Genomic DNA, 21313 nt, shown 5'->3' with positions numbered 1-21313 from the left:
CTCTGGCGTGACTGGCTGGCTGACTGTCCGGCAAGGACAGCCACCCTGCTGGGCGAGTGGCAGGTAGGCTGGAATGAATGGGAGAAAACTGTTTAAAAGGTGAGTCTCTGGGACTGGAAAGCAGAGTCGACCACTCTAACGAAAGAACCGAAGACGAGCTGGAAAAGGACGGCTGCTGCAACTCCTGGACCGTTGGTTTGCCTGGTGAAGCCCTGCTGCAGGTCTGAATTGCCAAGTTCATCTCGACAGAAGCTCCTTCAAGGACGACTTCTTCCTTTGAGTTGGTGGGACCAATCAACTCGTAAGCCAACTGGATACCATTCTCGGAGCTGTTTAGGATTCTTTTTTTTTATATATAAATCTGTTTGTTTTTTTACAGAACAAACAATACATAACAAGTACGACTTATGCATGATATAGTTAAGGTACAACATAGGATTCTTGCTGGTCTGAGAGCATGCCTTCCGGGCGTCGGAGTGGAAAATTCATGGTGGAACATACCAGTTCTTAGTGTTCAGGCATACCGCCCAGTTAGGCCTCATCTCCCAATTTCCTGGGGGTACCCCTGGCTCTATATACCCTCCTTTCCAGACCCATACAGCAGTCCATGTCTGACACCCATTGGTTGAGTTTTGGGCGTTCTGCTGAGCCCCATGCGGTTGCCATCAGTCTTTTAACCAGCCCTAGGGCTACGGCCAGAAAGGTTTTCTTATAGCTGTTAAAGTCTGTGCTTTCCCAAATTCCCAGTAATGCCAGTTTGGGTTCCAAGGGGATCGGGCCTCATTATGATGGACAGTTTCCGGGTGCATTTGGCCCAAAAGGTTCTAATTTGTGGGCATTCCCAGAGTGTGTGGTAGAATGTGCCGCTCTCCTTCCGCATCTGAGGCAGGTGTCATCATCTATTCTCCCCCACTTATTTAGCATTGTGCGAGAGTAGTATACCCTGTGGAGGATTTTAAATTGAATCCGTCTCAGCCATGCCGCTATCCCGATTACTCTTGGGAACATCAAGGCCTCTACCCATTCTTCAGGTTCGATCCTACCCAGATCTTGCTCCCATTTGCGTTGCAAGTTGGTTAGGTCCTCTGCCTTGAATGCCGTTAGTACTTGATATAAGGTGGATGTTACCTTAGTGGGAATGCCTGCTTCAAATAAGTTGGCTTCCAGCGGGGAGTTGCTAGGGATGTTGCTCAGGGGTGGGAACTGGGCTGAGGCGGCATGCGATATTTGCATGCATCTGAAACTCTCTGCTGTGGACAGCCCGTATTGCAATTTTAGTTCCCAGAACGGCCTAGGCTTGACGTCCTTTGTAATGTCAGCTAGGGTATCTATCCCTTTCTTTGCCCAGCTTTCCAGGTACCCCACTTTCGTGAGTTCCCCCAAGGAGTGCGTTGTGCCAAATGGGTTGTGCGAGGGTCGGTTTTTGGCCCATCCAATATCTTGATGAGCTTCAGCCCAAACCCGACACGTGTGTTTCATTGGCCCGGGTAGGGTTCCTTGGTACGTTTCCCCCCATACAGGGCTTGTCTGGGTGTCCTCACTCCCAGTCTTCTCTCTGCCGCAATGTGTGGAAGGGATTGGTCTCCGTGCAGCCAGTCGTTTACTGACCCCAGCTGGGCTGCCCAGTAATACCTGTGCAGATTGGGTAAGCCTATGCCACCCTCCCAAACAGACCTCTGTAGGGTCCGTAGTGCCACCCGGGGTTGTTTCTCACCCCACAGGAGCCCTCTTAGGGATGCCTCAATGTTAGTGAAGTCTTTTTGGGGAATGGGAGCAGGGCGTTTTGCAGGACGTATAGAAATGTGGACAGGGCCAGCATTTTAAACAGGGCCACCTTTCCCAGGAGGGTCAGTGGGAGGGATGGCCAGTGGGCGATGTCAGAGGCGAACCTGTTCATCACTGGGGTTAGATTGAGTTGGGTATATTCTCCCAGTTGGGGGCTGATCTGGAATCCAAGGTATTTAAAGCCTGCTGTGGACACCGTGTATGGGCATTCACAAGGAGGCCCAGTCATTTCACCACGTATTGGGAAGAGGACCGACACTTGCCAGTTGATTTAAAGGCCGGAAAATGTCTGTTATTCCTGTAATATTCCATTCACGATAGGGCATGAGATTGTGGGGGTGCTCATGTAAATTAAAAGGTTGTCCGTGTAAAGTGATACCCTGTCCTCTCCTCATGGCCATTTAAATCCCTCCCAGTTTGTACCCTCCCTGAGCCGTATTGCAAGTGGCTCTATCGCAAGGATGAAGAGTAGTGGCAAGAAGGGGCAGCCCGGTCTCGTGCCTCTTTCCAGTGAGAAGGTCCGCGATGTGATCCCATTTACCCTTACAGCTGCTGAGGGGGAGGTGTATAGTAGTCGGACCCAGGCCAGGAAGTTTTCACCAAATCCCATTCTATTCATTATCTCCCAGAGGGACTCCCACCTCACTGAGTCGAACGCCTTCTTAAAGTCTATGGAGAGCAGCGCCAACTCAACCGGTATTGTGGTGGTCAAATCAATGGCCAGTTGAGCCCTGCAGATGTTCATTCTGGTGGATTTGGAGGGCATAAAGCCGCACTGGTCCGGGTGTATTAGTGAGCCTATCACTGGCATTAGGCGGTTGGCTAGAATTCGAGCCAGGACCTTGGCTTCCCGGTTTATTAATGTAACGCTAACCTGGTATCCACGGGGACGTCACTCAGCCTGTTCTGACCTCTTACGACCTCAAACCCTTCCCTGGAGGCTATTCGACTGGAGACTGGGCCTGAAACACAGGATTGGTAGAGTTTAACTCCCTATTGTCTCTGTGTGCTTGAACCCTTTCTTCCCCGTGGTCCAACCCTTCCCTTTGATGCACAGCTCACCTTGTTTTCTTGGATAGTGTGCTCTCCGTCCTGCTTTCAGCGCAGGGGCGCGTTGATTGATGCGGGCTCGTTGCTGCCTACTTACTTCACTGGCAAGAGTCCGACAGGTAAGTATAATGAGTCTTTTGAACAGTCCTCTAACTTCGTTCCTTTCCTTCCTTAGATGATGGCCGGCGTCCGAGGATGCGCGATGCACCCCTTTCATATTTGCATTGAACGGAGTTCTTTTTCTCAGTCTTTTAGGTGCCGCAACGTTTTCAGCGTGGATGCCGCTTATGAAGAACAAATGCTGTGGGTAAGCGTGGTATGCAGCGCCTCTAGATGTTTCCACGCTAACCTGGAGTGTCTTTTCCCTCTTGCAGATGGATGAGAAGTTCCGGAGACAGAGTTCCCCCAGAGCGGCTGGGATTCAGGTAAGCCTTTGAAGCTCGTATAGTATTTAAAAATAAGTTAAGATTTGCAGAATGCTTACTAATGCCTTTTTTCTGTTCTTTTCCCTTTTCCTTAGGAAGCGGCGTGCCGGGATGGGAATGACACCACCGAAGATGCCCGCAGAACAGAAGGAGTGATGAATGATGGGCAGAAGCGCCGCAAGGTAAGGCTGTTCCTAACGGTGTTCTTGTTCTTGCAGGAGCTGAGCGCAGAAGAAAGATGCAGGCCTACTGGAGGCCGATCCAAACTTGGTGAGCGTCACACTGCAGGTGCAGAAAACGCAAAGAATGTTTCTCAGCCTGGGTGTGGCTTAAATAGCCTCTGGGTATCCCAAGTGTCTCTGGGCTGAACCACACCCAAAAGACTAGCCCGCACATGCAGTTCTGGGAACCAAAATATGTGGGGCCATCCATCTTGTCCCCATCAATGCACAAGTCCAATTCCCAATGTTATTCTATGGGAGTGAGTCTGGTGCCACAAGCGCCAAGTCTGACTCCATCTGGGTCTGTGGAGGGATGGAGAGGCCCTTGATGGCCATGTAGGTGATCGTGGCCTGGCTCCAGCCTGATATCTTGGAGGGCTGGGGACATGATGGGCAGGAATCATGACAATTAAAGAGGTTGGCCTATATGATGCAACGTATTCCGGGGGTTTGCCCGGCTTTGGTAGGACAACTATGCATGCCCGCTTGAAGTCAGGTGGGAGGTCCCCATCTGTTTTACATTGTAAAAAGAGGCAATGTAAATGGGCAGTAATCTTATTCCCCAGTCGCTTCCACACCTCCATCGGAAACCCACTGGGTCCGGGTGTCTTCCCAGGCTGTAGCTGGGCGACTGCTTCGGAAAGTTCCTCTTCTGATATCAGCTTTCAATCCAGAAGCCTGTTGAGCCGATAATTTTGGGATAGGCAGCTGTTCAAGAGCTGCCGAGCCCCAGTCTTGCTGGTCTCCACTACCCACACTGTATAGCGCTTCGTAGTATTGTGCGAAGGCTTCGGCTATTTCTGTGTCCCCCGCGATTTCTTCTCCTTAGCTGTTTTAGGGCTCTGACATGCCTCGGCCCTTCATCCCTCCTTTCCAGTCAGGCCAGCGTCTTGCCCCTCTTATCCCCAAATTCAAGGATCCGGCTCAGACAGACCTGGGGGGGCTTCTTTGGCATTGTCCAGCGCAATGTTGCGTAGCGACTCTTGTGCTGTAACGAGCGCTCGCTTGGCCGTCTGTGCCCCGGAGGAGAGGAACTCTACCTCCATTTGTTGAACCACCCTTTCAGCCTCCTCCACCCTCTCCCTGTGCTGTCTCCTTTCAGCTGCGATAATTGACAGGGCCTCTCCCCGCAACGTAACCTTATACCCTTCCCATAATGTGATTGAGCTGTCTACCGTCCCTGTGTTTAGCTCAAAGTATTCATCGGTTTTGGCTGCAAGGCCGTCCGTGAACTCGGGGTCCTCCAGGTAGTAGGCATTGAGGCGCCAGGTTCCTTGGGGTTTCACCCTCCCATTCTTTAGTTCAGTGATCAGGGCGGAGTGATCTGAAATTCCCCTTGCTAGGAATTTAGCTGTGAGCAGCCGGTGCGTCATATTGGCGGGGACAAATAGGTAGTCAATGTGCGACATCGAGGCGTGGACCCCCGAGAGAAAGGAGTATCCCCTCTCGGAGTGTAGCCACCACATGTCCACCCACCCCAGGGCCTCAGTGATGGATCGCTATTTAGTGCAGGTCGACAGGCTTCTAGAGCCTATGTGGGATATGTCGATGCCACGATCCATCACCTCGTTGAAGTCCCCGCCTAGTACACAGGTGTCAGCGTGGCATTGAGTCGTGAGTTCCTGCAATTCCGTCAGGAGATCCATAGAGAGTGGGGGCAGGGGGCATATACTGCTAACATTCTCAGGGTGTTGCCCCCCAGTTCTCCCCTGGCCAGGACATATCGCCCCCTTGGGTCAGCCCTCACCTCCATCAGTTTAAATGGGTCCCTTTTGTGCAGGAGTACGAGTAACCCCCTGGAGCCCTGGCAGAAGCCCGCGTGGAAGGCCACTTGTAGTTGGTCCCAAGGAAAAAACTGCATTCCGTCCCTGCCAGGTGAGTCTCTGTAATGAACACAATGTCGGGGGGAGTGCCTGTTGAGATATTGCAAGACCAGTCTCCTTTTGATCCCGGAACACAACCCATTTATGTTCCAGGTCATCACTGTTATTTTCCCTTCAGGAGCCATCATCCCAGGGGAGTCCCATATCTACCCGTGTGGCGGAGACTCCTCCCGCCTTGATCCGGCGGTCCACCCACCCTTTTCTGTGTGTACCGGTCCCCGAAGGGATGCCAATACGTGCTGGTACAATCGAAACTTTGATAAAAGCATAATCAACCCAACTGTGATTTCTAATCTACCACTTAACCCTCCCTGTACTCCTCCCCAACTGGAAGCACCTGTATCCCTAACTTTGCGCCAACAGGGTGCAAAAAACAGTCAACCGGTTGCGGGGTGGTCGCTGCAGCGGAATACGAGAGCCATTGCCTCCGGTACCGAGGCTGCTAAAGTCTCCTGCTCCTGTGCCACCTGCGAGGGTGCTGTTGGGGTCCGAGGGCCCCGGATCATCCGTTGCTCTCTCCCTCGAGTTCGGGTTCAGCGGGAGGCGCTGGTACCTTCGGCCACGCCCCATTCAACACTAGAGAGCGGCTTCGGTGTGGTCTTCCGCTGGGTCATCCAGTGGGTGTACAGTGTTCTGGCTGCGATAGAATATGCATTTCGAGCCACAGACATACTTCCTTTGGGTTGTTAAAGAGGTGCATCATACCCTCATACTGGACTTTGAGTTGTGCCGGAAACAAGAGTGTGTACTTGATGCCTAGTGAGTGTAGCTTCTTTTTAACCGATTCAAAAGATTGGCGGGTTTTTTGAAGTTTAATGTAGTCCGGGAAGAATCCGATTCGGTTGCCATTGTACGTAATGGGGCCAGCACCGCGTGCCATCTGTAGCAGGGAGTCTCAGTCCCGGTAGTTCAGCAGGAGCACCATTATGGTGCCGGGGGGGGGGGGGGGGGGGTGATCTGTGGACGGGACGGCCCATTAGCATCCTGCGTGCGCTTTCATATGAAAAGAATTTGGAAAGTTTCTTGGGGGCAAAGAGTTTGGTCAGCCACTGTTCCAAGAAGAGCTCCATGTTGGGTCCCTCCTTTTTCTGGTACTCCGAGAATACGGATATTGTTCCGCCTGGCTCTCCCCTCGCTGTCTTCTGTCCGGTTCTCTATTTGCGCGAGTTTCTGGGTGACCGCCACAAATTGTTTTTCCATTTTCTTTATGGCGTCCTCCGAGTCTGATATGCGCTGTTCTGCTTCCCCCTCTCTTGAGCTCATGTTCCTCATGTCCTGTCTGATGAGGTTCACCTCCGACGAGAGCCCTCACCCCCCCCCCCCATTTTCTCTTCCTTAGAGGATCTGGATTCGCTTATGGCATTCATTATGTCGCATAACGTAATTTGGGAATCAGTCGGCCTCACTTCCATTTCCTCTGTTCCACTAGTGCTTGCCCCGGTTTCTTCAGAGGCCCCCACTGTGTACTGATCCATCTTGCTTTGAAGACCGGCCTTCTTTACTTTATTTTTCCCCATTGTGTTAGGATGGTGGGCCACAGCACTATGGGCTTAAGCTTGAGGTGTTGCGGCGGTGGGGGCTGAGGTCTTGTGCTGGTGGGGTGCTTGATCCGTGTAGCGCTCAGTTAGGCGCAGCTCCTCCTGCTGCTCCTTCATGTTCTGCCTTGTCTGGATGGGGTGGGCTTGGCCCCGCTGCAAGGGGAATGTGTTCTTGCGCCTCGTGGTGCCGGGCGTCCAGTGTATCGGCGCGGGGCTCGATTGTTCAGTCTCCCCCCCCTTTGCCTTATTCCTGCTTTATGTTCCTGGCTCGGGGTTATCGAGCAGGTCTCTTCCAGTGGGGCCCATGTTTTGCCCTGCCGGATTTTGCAGCACACAAATAAGGGGACTCCCCGGGACCATGTGTTGGGCTGCTTGTTTTTCTCCCCAGAATATGTGCCAGAGTGTGAATTCCCAGCCCTCCATTCCGTAGCGAGGGGCTGGCGACCCGGATCTGCCCTCCACTCCTCGTTGCGGGGTTCAGACCCCATGTGAGGGTGAGGGTGAGGGCTGTCCTGGTCCTGCGGGCGCTTAAACCTCTGCCTCCACCCTGTGGTATGCTGCCGAGCTGCTACCCTCCTGCGAGTCCCAGCAGGGGAGTCTGGTTGTGCTGCTGGGCTCTGCCCTCATACAAGTCCCACCAGGGGAGATTGAGTATGCCGCTGGGCTGCTGGCGGCGGGGGAGTGCGGCGCCTGTTCCCACCCCTCACCTGATCTGCGCTACGGGTTGCCTCGCCAACGTGGGGGATGGGTGCCGGTCCTAGGATCTCTGGCAGACCTCTGGCGGGCACCACTGGAGTCGGGTCGGGATCCAAGGGCACTGATGGGGGAGTCCAACTCGGTGCATGTGGCCAGTTGTGGCTAGTTGGGTTGCAACGGCGTACCGACCTCAATGCGGGCAGGCGCGGGAAAAGATGGCGCCCGTCACCCTTCTGGGCTTTAGGCGGCCCCGTTAGAGTGGATCCCGGCTCCGATTGTCCTCGGGATCGCAGCCGTCGGCAGCCCGACACCTCTGCTGTCCGGGAACGTCTTTTGCCGATATTTTCTCGGCAGGGAGTCGGGACGAGATTATAGGATGTTTGCCGTGGCTCGGGAGCTATGGCCGCTCACGTCTGCATAGTTCCACCAAATCCGTACAGAGCTGGTTAGGATTAGCCAGGGGGAAGGACACCAGCTTGTGTGCTTGAAGAACAGCTACTCGAACTGAAGTGACTCCATTTTGTCTGCGTTTTCAGACGATCCCGTGCAGTGCAAGAGTCCCCCGACGTCCTCCCTCTTGTTCACACGACTGAAACTCGGGAACAGTGAAATCTGCAGTAACTGGCAGGAACCAACGTCTTCAGCTGCATCTTTTGCTTCATACTAAGGTACTGCGCACCAACCCGATTGAGAGAACGCTTCTCTCGCGGTGAAAGTTCGTGGAACTTTCCTAACTTACAGGCCTAATCAGCTTGTGAGCCAACATATGATTCTTTTTCTTACAAACTACTTCTGAGAACTTCAGAAAAGATTTTACCATTTACTTCAAGAACTGCTCTTTCCTATCCAAGACACTAGTCCATTGACTTTGGCCTAGGCCTATTGAACTGAATCGAGTCCTCTAGTGAACAATAACTATTTGCACTGCCTAAGAAATTATTTGTGATCTATTCTGCTAACTTGTGCCTTTTTACTCCCATTGAAAGCAACTGAAATGCCCTTTGGCTCCTATTTCAGGGGACACTAATTTGCTCAGAAACTTATTGGTTTGCTATTGAAGTGTGTTTGAGTATAATATTAAGTTGCCTCCTTCTAGTGAATGTTTTCTTAATGATTGTGTAATAAATTAATAAGTGTTTTACCAAGAAACCTTGAGTGTCTACTTGAACCACTGTGATTGTAAAACCTATGTGTAACCTCTTGTACTGCTCACATTCCCTCTTGAGATAAGCATGACTGCTCAGCTCACTACCACAAAACTGTGTACTACAGACTTATACCAAAGGTTGCTTTTGCATACACCTGTAGTCCTAATTGTATGTGGTGGTCCCAGAGGGTACTGCATGCAATTCTGCCCAACACGGTCTTCCTTTTGGCCTCACGCCTCTGGTACAGGAAACCCTCCTTTGTGGTCTCCTCGGGTGTAAACTGGAAATGCTTGGAAGCTTTGGCGACCATGGAATGGAACAACCCCAGCTCGTCCGGTAGGACGTCCTCTGCTGCGGATATCTGCCCGCCGTGACAATATCGTCGTCCGTTGTCGCTGTGTCCGTCGTCGTGTCTGGGCCCACAGGGGGGGTGGGCTCCCGACGCAGATGTGAAGACTGATAGGGGGGCGTCGGATGACGCTTCGTCTTCTTAGACGGAGGCTGATCGGGGGCTGCAGGAACTGGGCCCTGCTGCATCTTTTTCTGGATTTCAGACACCAAAGTGTACAGGATCGATAGGATGTCCAGGGAAACATCCCTCAGCAGAGCTGGCATGATCGGAACACTAGGCCCCGCGTAATCGCTGGTGTTGCTGCTGCCGTCATCCTCCTCCACGTCCTTGTGGACCTTGTGTAAGGTCTCCAGGTAATCATCGTCTGTGGACAAAACTTCCCTGGCCTGGAACCTCCTCCCACTCCCCCTCCCCCCTCCAACTCCCTTTTTTGGACCCTGAGGGGTCAGACGGGCTCGGAGACGCCATGCTTTTCTCCAGTGTGCCAGCCGGCTTTGCCAACGTCACAGTGGAGGCTTGCCATCCCGGAAGCAGGGACACCTTGGGCGCAAGAGGGTTTACCTTCACAGGGTCATCCCTTTCGCAGCCACCACCAGCTCAATCGTGGAGCGAAGGAGCAGCTCCAAGGAGGCGCACTTCGGGTCCCGAAGAGAGACAGACAGAAGACCACAAGGCCTGAAAGAAACCACCACGATCAGTCTCGACAAGAGTCCCAGACAGGAAAATCCAGCGTTGAGACAGATGGCGAAAGCATCGGGAGCCCTTAGTGGAGACTAGCATTCCTGGGCGTGGGTCCCACTAGCCCTGGCTAAAACCCAGACAATTTAGCAATTAAGAACAGACAGGGGTGAGATAGAGCAAAAGACCACCAACCTGGAGAAAACCTCACTGTGGGAAAGCAGATGTCAACGGGTTCCTGGAACACTCTAGGGTTTTCACATCTGACAGCTCCCAGTGATGTGAATCTGGGAACTTTCGACATCCTATGCTTGCAGGAGACATGGTTAACATCAAAACCTGCCTTGGATGGCTACAAAATAACATTCACGGCAGCACAGAAGGGCTCGACTGGCCATCCGAGGGCAGGGTTGCTTACAGCTATTAGATCAGGCAGGGGATGCTAGCTTCTTGGCCAAATTCAACACTGAACCCTGTTGCAGGCCTCCGTTATCTCCTAGCAAACTAACGAAGTGCCGGCGGCACATTAATAAATAAAGAAAGACTTGCGGTCAACGCGCATTGACTTTCAGACCACATCTTCGTACTACACCTTCGTGTCACATGAAATAGAACTGAATGGTGAGTTTTTTAACCAAACTTGAATATGAAAATATAATGTATAGTGTCTAGAGAAATAGAACAAAGGGGATATTTACACATACTATACTTACCTTTGTAGGGATCTACAGACCTGAGTTTCTAAGTTTTGTGAAGCCAGTGCATTCTGGGAACATTACATGTCAGTCAACAGGTAGGAATTTGGCCAATACTAGAATTGTATAAATAAAATCGCCTTAATTAAATAAAACCTCACTAACACATATATTAATACTATTTACAGAGCACCAGTACAAGAACAAACATGCCATAGGATGACATTTCCTTAATTCCACAACGGAAAGCTTGATACAAGACACAAAGAACGATTGTTTGCAAATTATTATTGTTTTTGAAAATTATTGTCGTCTATGAAACAGTGTTACAAGAAAAATATTTTTGTATATTCACAAATTACTGCTCCTGAAGAAGAGTTAAACTCTCGAAACGCGTAGAGCTCTTGGATATTAATGTGTTTGATTTTTGGTGAAACATTACTATTAAGTGTTTGTTGAATAAGGAGTGAATGAAAGTCCTATGTTTTAAAAAAAACTCTTCTTTTGTTTCCAAATTCTAATTACACATAAAATTTCGAAAATGAAAAATCCTTTTTGACTGAATTGTTTTTCTATAATTAAAATCATAATTTCCTCCATTCATAGTTGGGATCCTGAAAAAGTAGAGTGCATAGATAGACACTAAAACTTAGAACTTTGTCAGAAAAATCAATTAATTGATAGAAAATTGTTTGGATATTTTCCAATACCTAAAGGTGTGCAGGGGACGGGAGTTCCTATTATCAATAGGAACGCCATTTTTTTCAAACTAACGAAGTGACAAATAATAAAACAACTCCTGAGACGTTGCTCATCATCAACACCTAGTGGAATCCCAAAGAAATTACAACAGAGCAATTAATTCTCGACATGGGCAACCTACTGGAGGAAGAAGGTCAACGACACCAGGAGACCCATAGAATTATAAATGGCGACTTGAATTGCAGCTGTGAGTATCTAGAACAGGAAAAGCCTGCTAATGCCCAACCCTCAGGTGTGAGGGAAAAGAGGCAAGAGGTGGCAGTTAATGGGAAAATGGGACCTACATGTTTATGTTTATTGAATTTATATAGCGCTTTAAGCCAAAGCACTTTACAATGTAACAGGTACAAAAGTGAGAGAAGCATATTTAAAAACATGAACAGGTCATTAGAACATTAAGTAGAACTATTTACAAGGGGTGAGGGGGATAGGGTAGAGGGTGTAGGATTTGAGGTAGGGGGGAGGGGGGAGTGATCTGGTGTCCTCATTGCCTTTAAGTAGTATTTGTTACTAATTTAAGGTCAGAGGGGAAGGAGAGAGGATGGGGAAAAGGAGGGGGGCAAGGAGAGGAGGGGAGGGGAAGGGAAGGGAAGTCAGGGGGGGGGGGTGTAGAAGATGAGCTTCCAGGGAGAGGCGGAGGGATGAGTAGGTAGGGGTGGAGCGGATGGAAAGCGGGAGGGAGTTCCAGTGTAGAGGGGCCAAGAGTTGGAAGGAGCGGAAGCGTGAGGCAGCACATGGGGCTGGGGTGAGGAGGTAGAGGTTTGCTGAGCAGAGAGCCAGAGGGGGAGTAAAATGAGAGGAGGGAGGAAAGGTAGGGGGGTGCCAGGTCATGGAGATTTACAGACAAGACAGAGGAATTGAAATTTCAGTTGTAAGAGAAAGGGAAGCCAGCCAAGTTGAGAGAGAGGAAGAAATAGAGTCTCGAGGGCCGAGGAGGCATAGAGTACGGATAGAGGAGTGGTAGATGGATTTATGGGAAGTTCTGTGAGAGACAGGGAGTCCAAAGAGGAGAGAGGAGCAGTAGAAGAGGCGGGAGAAAATGGAGGAGATTAGGAGTTTGGAAGCATGGAATTTGAGAGGTGCAGATCTTGCGGATGTTATGGAGGTGGTACCGACGAGCTGGAGAGGTTATAGAGATGTGGTTGGAGAAGGAGGGAGAGGAGTCGAGGTGGAGGCCGAGATTGCGGGCATGGGAAGACATGGGGAGATTGGAAGGTGGACAGTGGATGAAGGGGGGAGAAGGGGAGAGAGTCTGGCCAAAAATGAAACATAACGGGACTATTCCCACCTAGCAAAGAGAGGAGCAACAGGGAACCCTTGACTACACCTTTGTGTGAAAAACTTTACTCACTGTGATCAAGGCCTTTAAAGTAGTGAGAACAGACAACAGTGATCATAACCTACTGCTAACTACCTGGCAACATCAACCACAAAAAAAAAAAAAAATTACAATGGAGCTGGACGTATGCGCTAGAGGAAAGCGGATAAAACGGTCTGAAAACGCTATACGAAACATTACTGAGATCTACAAAACAAAATGGCACAAGAAGGGACAGCGTGGGCCAGGGAGTGAACTACGTACCTCTACTGACAGTACTTCAGATAACCAAGCCTTGAGCTGTTAGGCAGAATCCTGTGCAGTTCCCTTAGGGGGCACTACAGAAGATTAAGACTACGGTTGAGAGCAATAAATCCCCTTTGGTATCAGTCCGTACCACAAAGATTTAGTTGGTAGCCATGGCTGAGCAGTCAGACTTATCTAAAGAGGGAGATGAGCATTATTCAGGGTTTACACAATAGGCCTTCAGTACTATGGAACAAGGAAACACTGACCAAAGCTTTGTAGTAAAAAGAATATATATATATTTATTGTATACGCTTCTAGTTAGACACATCTAACACAGTTCTTAAAGCAAGTTAAATTCGGTCAAAGAAAGTATACACAACTCCCTAGTTAAATTGTAGACAAGTTTGAGCAAGAAGGAAAACTGGGCAAAATGGCACAGTGAAAACCAAACACAAATGGCACTCTAACAATTTCTCACAAGGGAGGGAAAGCACAAGTTATACAGAAATATCTTCTTACACACCCTAGCAACACTTCCCCTACGTTTGTGAACCAGTTTAAGCAATGCAGTACATCCATATAGAAAATACAAATGAAAACTGAGCAAAATGGCATTTCACAAGGTTTGAAAGTGGGGAGGAAAGGGTGGTTATAAGAAGTAGGTGCACCAACACAGTTCTAATTGAGAAGCAATCTAGAGAAGGCAGTTGTAACAAATTTAGCCAGAGTCAGTAGGCCTGTGCCAGAGTCAGTGATACAGGGCAAGGGTCCAGGAGCAAAATGTTCTTGTAGCTGCAGTCAAGTCTTTGGTTAACGATTTCGAAAAGGTGGATGCAGAAGATGAAAGACAATGTTAAGAGAGAGGGGAGGCCAACCCAACAGGTAGGTAAAGAATTTAAAACACCTTCAGCTCTACCGCGAAGAAAGGGCGGCCTGGCCAATGAAACCTGGGGAACAATGTACCTTTAAAATGAAGTGGCTCCTGCGGTGGCGGTTGTTCCTGGTAGTTCCTGCAGTTTGGGGGATCCAGCAGAGGAAGAGAGGCTCTTGTTGTGGTGGAAGGTTGAAGTTACTACACTACCCAGGGATGAAACCAGCCGCGGTGCCTACCGACGAATAAAAGGTACGCTCCTTTAAATCGCAGTCCAGGTGGACTGGTGCCTGGCTATCCAGCCTCCGAGTACAGGGTACTGGCGATATGACCAAGGAAGGTCCGGGCAGGCAATTGGTAAACTGGTTGGCCCCACCAGCTCAAAGGAAGAAGGCTCTTTCAGATGAAGATCTTCTCTCGTTGTGTGGAGAGAAGTGGTGAGACGCTGCAGCAGGGCTTCACCGGTGGTTCAGCCGTTGCAGATGTCTTTGGCTTCTCTCCTCTTCGGCTTCTTAGTTCCAGTGGCGACGTCTTGCTCTTCCAGTCCTCAGGACCCTGCTTTTATGCAAAAAGATCCCCATTCATACAGCCTAGCTGTCACTCACACAGTGGAGTGGTCATCTTGGCAGGAGACCCTCAGCCTATCAGGATAGAGTGCGCCATGGGTTGCTGAGGCAACCCTGTACAGGGGTCCTCCTCCCCCTCCCACACAATGGACCCACCCCAGACTCAGTGGCGCCAAAAGGAGGGCTTCTTGGCAGAAGCCCGCCAAATGGACGAACAAAGGATCCCCGACCTGGGTTAGGAGTTTAGAGAAAGACACGAGAAAAAAGTTCTATTAAAGTTCTGGCAAATAAAACCTACCGGAGCAAAGTTAATTTAAAACTACACCAGCGGTATGTTAGAGGCTGTCAGAAAATGTGGTAGCCTCGAAAAATCCCATATGAAAATATTTGCGGTCGAATATTTACGGTAGTAACCACTGCGACCAGCCAGAAACCTTAGAGAGGGACTGTAGGGTACCCTCTCGAAAATGAACATAAGGGAAAAACTATTTACCCTTTCCAGTACCTCCATAGTAAGATGGTTTGTACTGGTTTAGTTCATAAAAATTGACTAGTAAAGTCAATAGAAACTTTACATGCCCTGGGAGACAGTAGTCAGTCCCAGGGTATGGAGTCTATGCTTGGGGGTCGCTACGACACCCCTGTGTCACTGCACGGAGGGTGCTATGTAACACATATGAATAAAGATGGTTCCTATGGAGGTGAGCGAAAACCCCATAGATATTAAACACAAAAATAGCCTACAACACACATAGCAAAAATGCCTAAGAGTGGGAAAAAGTCTCACTCTTAGCAGGAGAAAAAAAACCAACCCCTTCAAATCCAGCAAAGCTGCAGGGGGACTCTATAGGTAAGGGAAATTAGCCATAGAAAGAGAATTCTCCCTAACACTCTAGCAAAACCGAAATCCATCATCACACTTACAACCGACAGCTGATCCTCCAGCGTGCCACTGTAAGGAAAATCAAACGTATGGCGAAAAAAGCCAACTCCCAAGAAATGGATGCCAAATTAAAAGAGGCGGAGCAATTCTACAAAACATGGACCCGACAACAAAAAGCCACGTTCAACCAAGAGGACGCAGAGCAAATGCTGCGCACCTTCAGCACCAAAAAATCCAAGGATTTATGGGCCCCAATTAAAGCGTCAAATAAAAGTACCAACGACGCACTCCAAAACAACAAGAGTGAAGAAAGGTGGGTCGAGTTTTTCAAAGATTTAATAAGGCACCTACACCCGAATCGCCAGCTGAAGTCCAGACCGGCACAACATATTGGAATATCCAAACTGACCTTGAGCTGATCACAAAGAAAATCACAAAATTGAAAAAAACTCCAGAGCCCCGGGCCCTTATGGGATATCGAATCTGGACTTAAAAAACAACGTGGAGGCATGGGCACCGCTGATCAGTCTGATCATCAAGAAATGCAATGCCTACAAAAGAGTTCCTCCCTCGTGGAAAACAGCTAATCTTTAAAAAAGGAGCAAAAGACGACCCCTACCACTACAGACCAATAGCGCTTCTTGATGTTATTGGAAAGTTTTTTGGATCGTGCGTTTTGGAGGGCCTACAAAGCTGGCTAAGTGACTCAGACTGCATTGACCACTGCCATACAGGTTTCTTAAAAAAAATAGGAACCACGGCAAACATCCTTCTGTTGAGCAGCATGGAAGCAAAAATACATCAAGGAAGCCAGAGAGTCTTGATGTTTGTTGACCTCACACAAGCGTTTGACCGTGTTAACAGGAATCGCCTCTGGTTTAAACTCCAAGAAAAGGAATGCCCAGAAAATCTGTTGGAGCCAATCAAAGCCCTGCATGAAGGCACAACAATGAGTGTAAGACTGAACGGTGCTGGTGTTCTATCAAAAGGAATCACGTTGTCTCGGGGCGTGAAACAGAGATGCGCCCAACAACTGACGTTCTATAATGCTTACACCGCAGACCTTCAGGAGTGGGCCAAAAACATCAGAAGTTTCCTCCCCGACATTAGGCGAATCGAAGTTACCACGGATCATACACGCAGACGACATATTAGATCAAACTGAAGTGGGCCTACAAAGACAAATGGAAAGCCTACTGGAATACCTAAAGATAAACAACCTGGAACTGAACAGGGAAAAAAAAATAATGTTTGAAAAACTACCCAGAACAACGGGAAAGGGAAAATGGCATGTTGAGGACGAAAAACTCTAAAGAGTAAAAAGCTTTAAATACTTGGGTGTGACAATGAGCACCAGTGACACCGAAGTGCCCATGCAGGAGGCTTTGAGAGGGAAAAGAAAGCTCTGGCACAGCAGGCCAAATGGTGGATAGGAAGTAGGGTAGTTTCTCCCCGATTCCGGCGATAAACTTCTTTAAAGCCAAAGTCGTCCCGAGTGTGACATATGGAGCCAAAGCTATGCCTCGCCTGCCTAAACAAATTTGGGATAAACTAGAAGGTCTATTCTGGAGACGCGTCCTGGGCCTCCCACAATCAGCCCCAATAACTCTAATCTGAAGAGAGCTGTGCCTTAACGTCCTTGAAAGGTACGGTAATAAGAAACAGCTTGATGTCATATAGGAAACTAATCATGGCAAACAGGCCTAAGATCTTCGAAATCCTAAAAAAAGAAACGGACGGAGATAACACAACGCTTGCAACATGGGCGATGGAAAACAGCATCCTGTTGGAAGAAGCAGCATAGTCGGAAGACACCCTCATAAGGAACCGGTTTAAGGTTGCAAAAAAATTGATGGAACTAGACTGGATAAAAACACAAGAGGAGGCCTTAAAGTACAAGGCTGCAAAAATCTACCCAATCCTCCCGATGAAAATCAACGAGGGGAGAGGCTATCTGAAAAAGTTCCCAAACAGAAAGCTTATCTGCACTTTGAGAGCCAGGTTAAACTTGACGAAGACAAACAAAATGAGGGCAACCAGACAAGACGGGATTTCTGACAAGAGCGGTAGACAGTAAGACGCTTACTGCTTACATGCCCGGGCACACAAGGAACAAGAGAGACCTACTTAATGAAAATATTAAAAAAGGTAGCAACACAGGATGAGGAGCAATGGTGGATACAGTTTATGGGTGGTGAAAACACGAACTGGACACTGCCAATCTTTATAGAGAAACTTGGACTTGGATGAAGAACTGCCACTTGGAGCGTACAGTTAAAAAAAGTTCAAAAAAGATTGAAATGGCTCTTACCTAAAAGTGCTCATGCAGGTGGCATGCACCTCAAAACTTTTTTTGTTGTAAATATTCTAATACAATTAAATCAAATAAAATATATATATTTTTTTTAAATAGTCGAAAACTTATCCTGCGCCGCCTGGGCTTACTTGGGCGGGTCAGCTGCCTTTTGCTCAGCCCTTGGCTTCTCGGGCTTCTCCCACAGCTTAGCCGGGTTGGGCGATTTCCTTTTTGAGGAGGAGCGCGATCGCTGGCTGGCACTGGAGGCGAATGGTGAGGTTGATCGCGTCCTGCCCATCGCAGGACCAGCTTACGCGGCAACACCGATGGAGCTGGAATTGCAGTGCTTGGCCTCGTCTCGGGCAGCCACAGAGGGGGTGCCCTCAAACTACTTAGAAGCCCGCTCCTCGGACCGAACGGTTCTGGGCGAGGCATGACCCGGCACGGGACGGGACAGAGGCCCTGGCGTTCAGCCACGTCGCCAGTCTACTGTGACAATCCTTGACCGTTTTCTTGAAGCCGAGGCGGACCTCACACTCTCCCTTCTTGTGGTCCGGGTGAAGACAGACAATGGAGGCGTTTGTCCTCTACAAAAAGGTTCCGTAGCCCATATCTAGTGCAGGGCCTGAAAAGGGACCTTCCTTCTCATCTGTCATGGAGGTGCGCAGAAGGCCCGATGGCATTCTGGAAACTTCGAAAAAATTGACGCTGTGTCGCTCTTGAAGGGCAGTTGAAATTCACAGAAACGGATCCATGCTGTTGGCAGATGGAGAGAAGGCTCTTTGACAAAAATAGAACTTTTTGCCATCGAAAAAAGAAAATGTACCAGTAGTTCACAGAGCAAAACTCGAGGACTCCCAACAAACACGTGCAGTCAAAATCTGAAGATGGCTGCCAGAGGAGGCTTAGGGAGAGGACTGTCATTGGCATGGGGGCAGTATGACCCATAGGACAGGGATTGGTTTAGAAGAGAAATGCAGTTTGTAAGTGAAACTTTCTTTTACCGAGAATGCCCCGCCTGACTGGGAATATTCACGCGCATGTGAATCCATGCCAGACCCCTTGCTGGAGAACCTACTTTCCTTCCAAGAGACCTTTGTCCGAGTGACTTTACAAATGAATGAAACTGTCATTTAACTGTGCAAATTGTTGGTGCAAGCCACTACTATTATAGCAGTCACCTGATAAAATGTTGCTTAGGTTGACTATTTATGTAGGTTAGTCAAAAATAGTATTTACTTAACTTTTGTATATACAATAAATGTGTATTTTACTATAACTTCAAGTGTGCACGCACTTCTTTGGACCAATATATTACCTGGGTTCATAGTACTTACCTAGAGCTCTCACCCTCATAAGACAAGCCTTGCTGCTCTGCCATTCTACCAACCCTTTGGGTATCACAGATATCTACTAAGAGTTGGGGCCTGTATACCAAGGGATAGTTTTATAGAGTCCCACCTGCTGCTAGACTTTAGGAAAAATCCCCTAACAGTAATGATTCAGTAACTCAGGTGTCTGAAACCTGCAGCTCTCCAGATGGTTCACACTAGGACTCCCATGATCCTTCAACATTGATCAACCTAGCGAAGTCTGATGGGCGTTGTAATCCAAAATATATGGAGAGCCAAAGATTGCAGACACCAGCAGTAGATCCATGACCAATTATCTGTAAGCACATTCAAATGCAGTGGACATAATTGGAACGAGGGACACCCAAATTAAGTTAGACGTGTCACTTCAGCTAAGCCTTGGAGGCATGTGTGCCTGAAGTCATTAGCGTTTCGCCTAGCACATAAGCTGCATATTCTTGGGAAAAAGGTCTGCGCCAGTGTGATGCCTGGGAATATATACAAGATGAGGAATCTGCATGAAGACATGTCGATTAGAAAGAAGGGAAGGCAATTTACATAATTTCTAACATACTTCGAACATTATTAAATGAGAGAAATATAGCAAGGAGATCGACCACTTCAGTATGTCGTTTATACTTTTGAGCATAAAGCTCCAAAACGTATACATATATAAAAATGTGCAACTAAATACAGATAAATGTCAAGGAAGAGTTTACCCCATCCCATACAAAGTAACAAGCAACTTCAAAAGGCTAATAAGTTCAAGTATTACATAAAATGAGCAACTATGTATGTACTTACTTGTATTAGAATTGACTAAAGGATTAGGTTTTCTTTGAATGGCACGTGCTGTTCCGGTGTCCTCGTTGATTTGCTGCATAGAATTAAAATCAATAGTATAAACACGTCCCAGTGTAGACAAACTTATTTCATCCTCACCAACCTGATGGGCTGCCTGAGAACACAGATATAAAAAAATAACCTTTGAATGTAAACATCAGAGCACCAAATATAAATATGTTATTTGTTTCACTAATTATTTGGTAACTATGTTTCATCAGTAGATCTTAATTCCCCACTGGATAGGTTTATATCTAAAAAGCAATCGGCACAGAAGCATTTTGAAAATGGGAAAGTCAGTTTATTAGCCCACAAATTGCATTTTCATGTTTATCTAAGTGACAGGTTCCATGTAAAAGGATGCAAAATTACATGATTAACGGTCGATTCATGAGTGATTGGTTGTTAGTCTACTTCCAAAAAGAAAGCATAGCTTGTTGTAGGAAAAATAACATTTAAAATGTAATCTTTTAGTGCAGTTGTCTTCAGCATAGCCCCAGGGCAAATGGCGGCTGGTGAATTTTTTTTAAGTGGAGGAGCAGAATTATTTCCCCCAGATATGCCATAGCGACCCAGCATAGTGAGGGAGCCTGAACCAATGAAGAGGAGTTCGGTGGGATTTCCCCCGTGAATTTTCTTTAATTAAAAGAATGGGTTCAAATGTTGTCTTTTAGAGCATACTTAAAATAAAAATGGGTAAAAAGCCAAACAGTTTGCAATTAGCGCTGGGAGGCACAGGGGGCAGGCACGATATTTTTTAGTGGACCTCTATGATAGATGTCCAGTAAATAAAACACCATCCTTGTCCGCTGGGCTCCACGGCACCTCGGAAGGAGAGCAGATTTTAGCAGGTGGGTAAGGGAATTGTGCAACAAAGGCATTTTTAAAATGCCTTTGTTGTACTACCCCTCTGTGCCCCCCACCAAGCTGCCAAAATCAGCTCGACAGACCAACACAAGGAACAAGTTACTTACCTGTAACTGATATGGGATGGGACCAGGATATACTAGATGTGTTCAGATGCTCTATAGTACCCCGACAGCGAGAGTTAAAACCGGAACCATAATTTCAGAGAAATGACAACTTGGCAGGGGGACCAGACATGGTTGCCCCTGGTCACCCATGTTATACATCCTGGCATTAGAGCTGCTGGCAATAAGCCTGCGGCAACAATACGGGGAGGTGGGAATCCGCACGACAGGGGGCACACACGTGATATCATTGTATGCGGATGTGCTCCTCTACTTGCGTTACCCGGAGGAGAACCTGCAATTTGTGTTGGAGGTGATGGATTGTTACGCCACCCTCTCGGGCATATCGGTAAACCCCGGGAAGTCTAGTTTGTTCCCTTTGGGAAGGTACAAGAATACCCCACTGGAGAGACTCCCCGTCTTGCAGATACCCTGGCAGATCGTGACATTCAGCTACCTGGGCGTAAACATTTATCACAAAATAGAGACAGAGCACAAACATAACACAGAGAAAGCGATGGAGGGAGTCAAAAACAGCATGTGTTCTGGTCTAGATTACCCCTGGCCATGATGGGAAGAGCAGCTTTACTAAAAATGATGGTATTGCCCAGACTCTTGCACTTTTTTGTGAATGTCCTGTACCTGATCCCCAGACGCTTTGTTAAACTTCATGGTATGTGTAGGGGCTTCATATGGGACAACTACAGGAATAGGGTGGCCCTGTGGAAACT

General features: G+C 48.2%; 1 protein-coding gene across 6 annotated transcripts in view; it reads right to left on the bottom strand.

The window, feature by feature from the left end:
* Positions 1–21313, bottom strand: part of TRIP12 (thyroid hormone receptor interactor 12) — a 2051777-nt gene that overhangs the window by 1139372 nt on the left and 891092 nt on the right. For 4 of the 6 annotated variants that reach the window (XM_069618297.1, XM_069618299.1, XM_069618302.1 and 1 more), the window contains one exon: positions 19573–19726. In XM_069618297.1, the coding sequence (XP_069474398.1) occupies positions 19573–19726 (154 nt within the window). The remainder of the gene's footprint in view (positions 1–19572; positions 19727–21313) is intronic. The other 2 variants (XM_069618300.1, XM_069618301.1) reach the window with 1 other exon arrangement.

Source organism: Ambystoma mexicanum, chromosome 10 (genome assembly GCF_040938575.1).
Source record: "Ambystoma mexicanum isolate Mex_15411 chromosome 10, UKY_AmexF1_1, whole genome shotgun sequence".
In the NCBI taxonomy this organism is placed as follows: domain Eukaryota; kingdom Metazoa; phylum Chordata; class Amphibia; order Caudata; family Ambystomatidae; genus Ambystoma; species Ambystoma mexicanum.
Note: the sequence above shows the minus strand (reverse complement) of the source record. Positions and strands in the feature narration are given on the sequence as shown.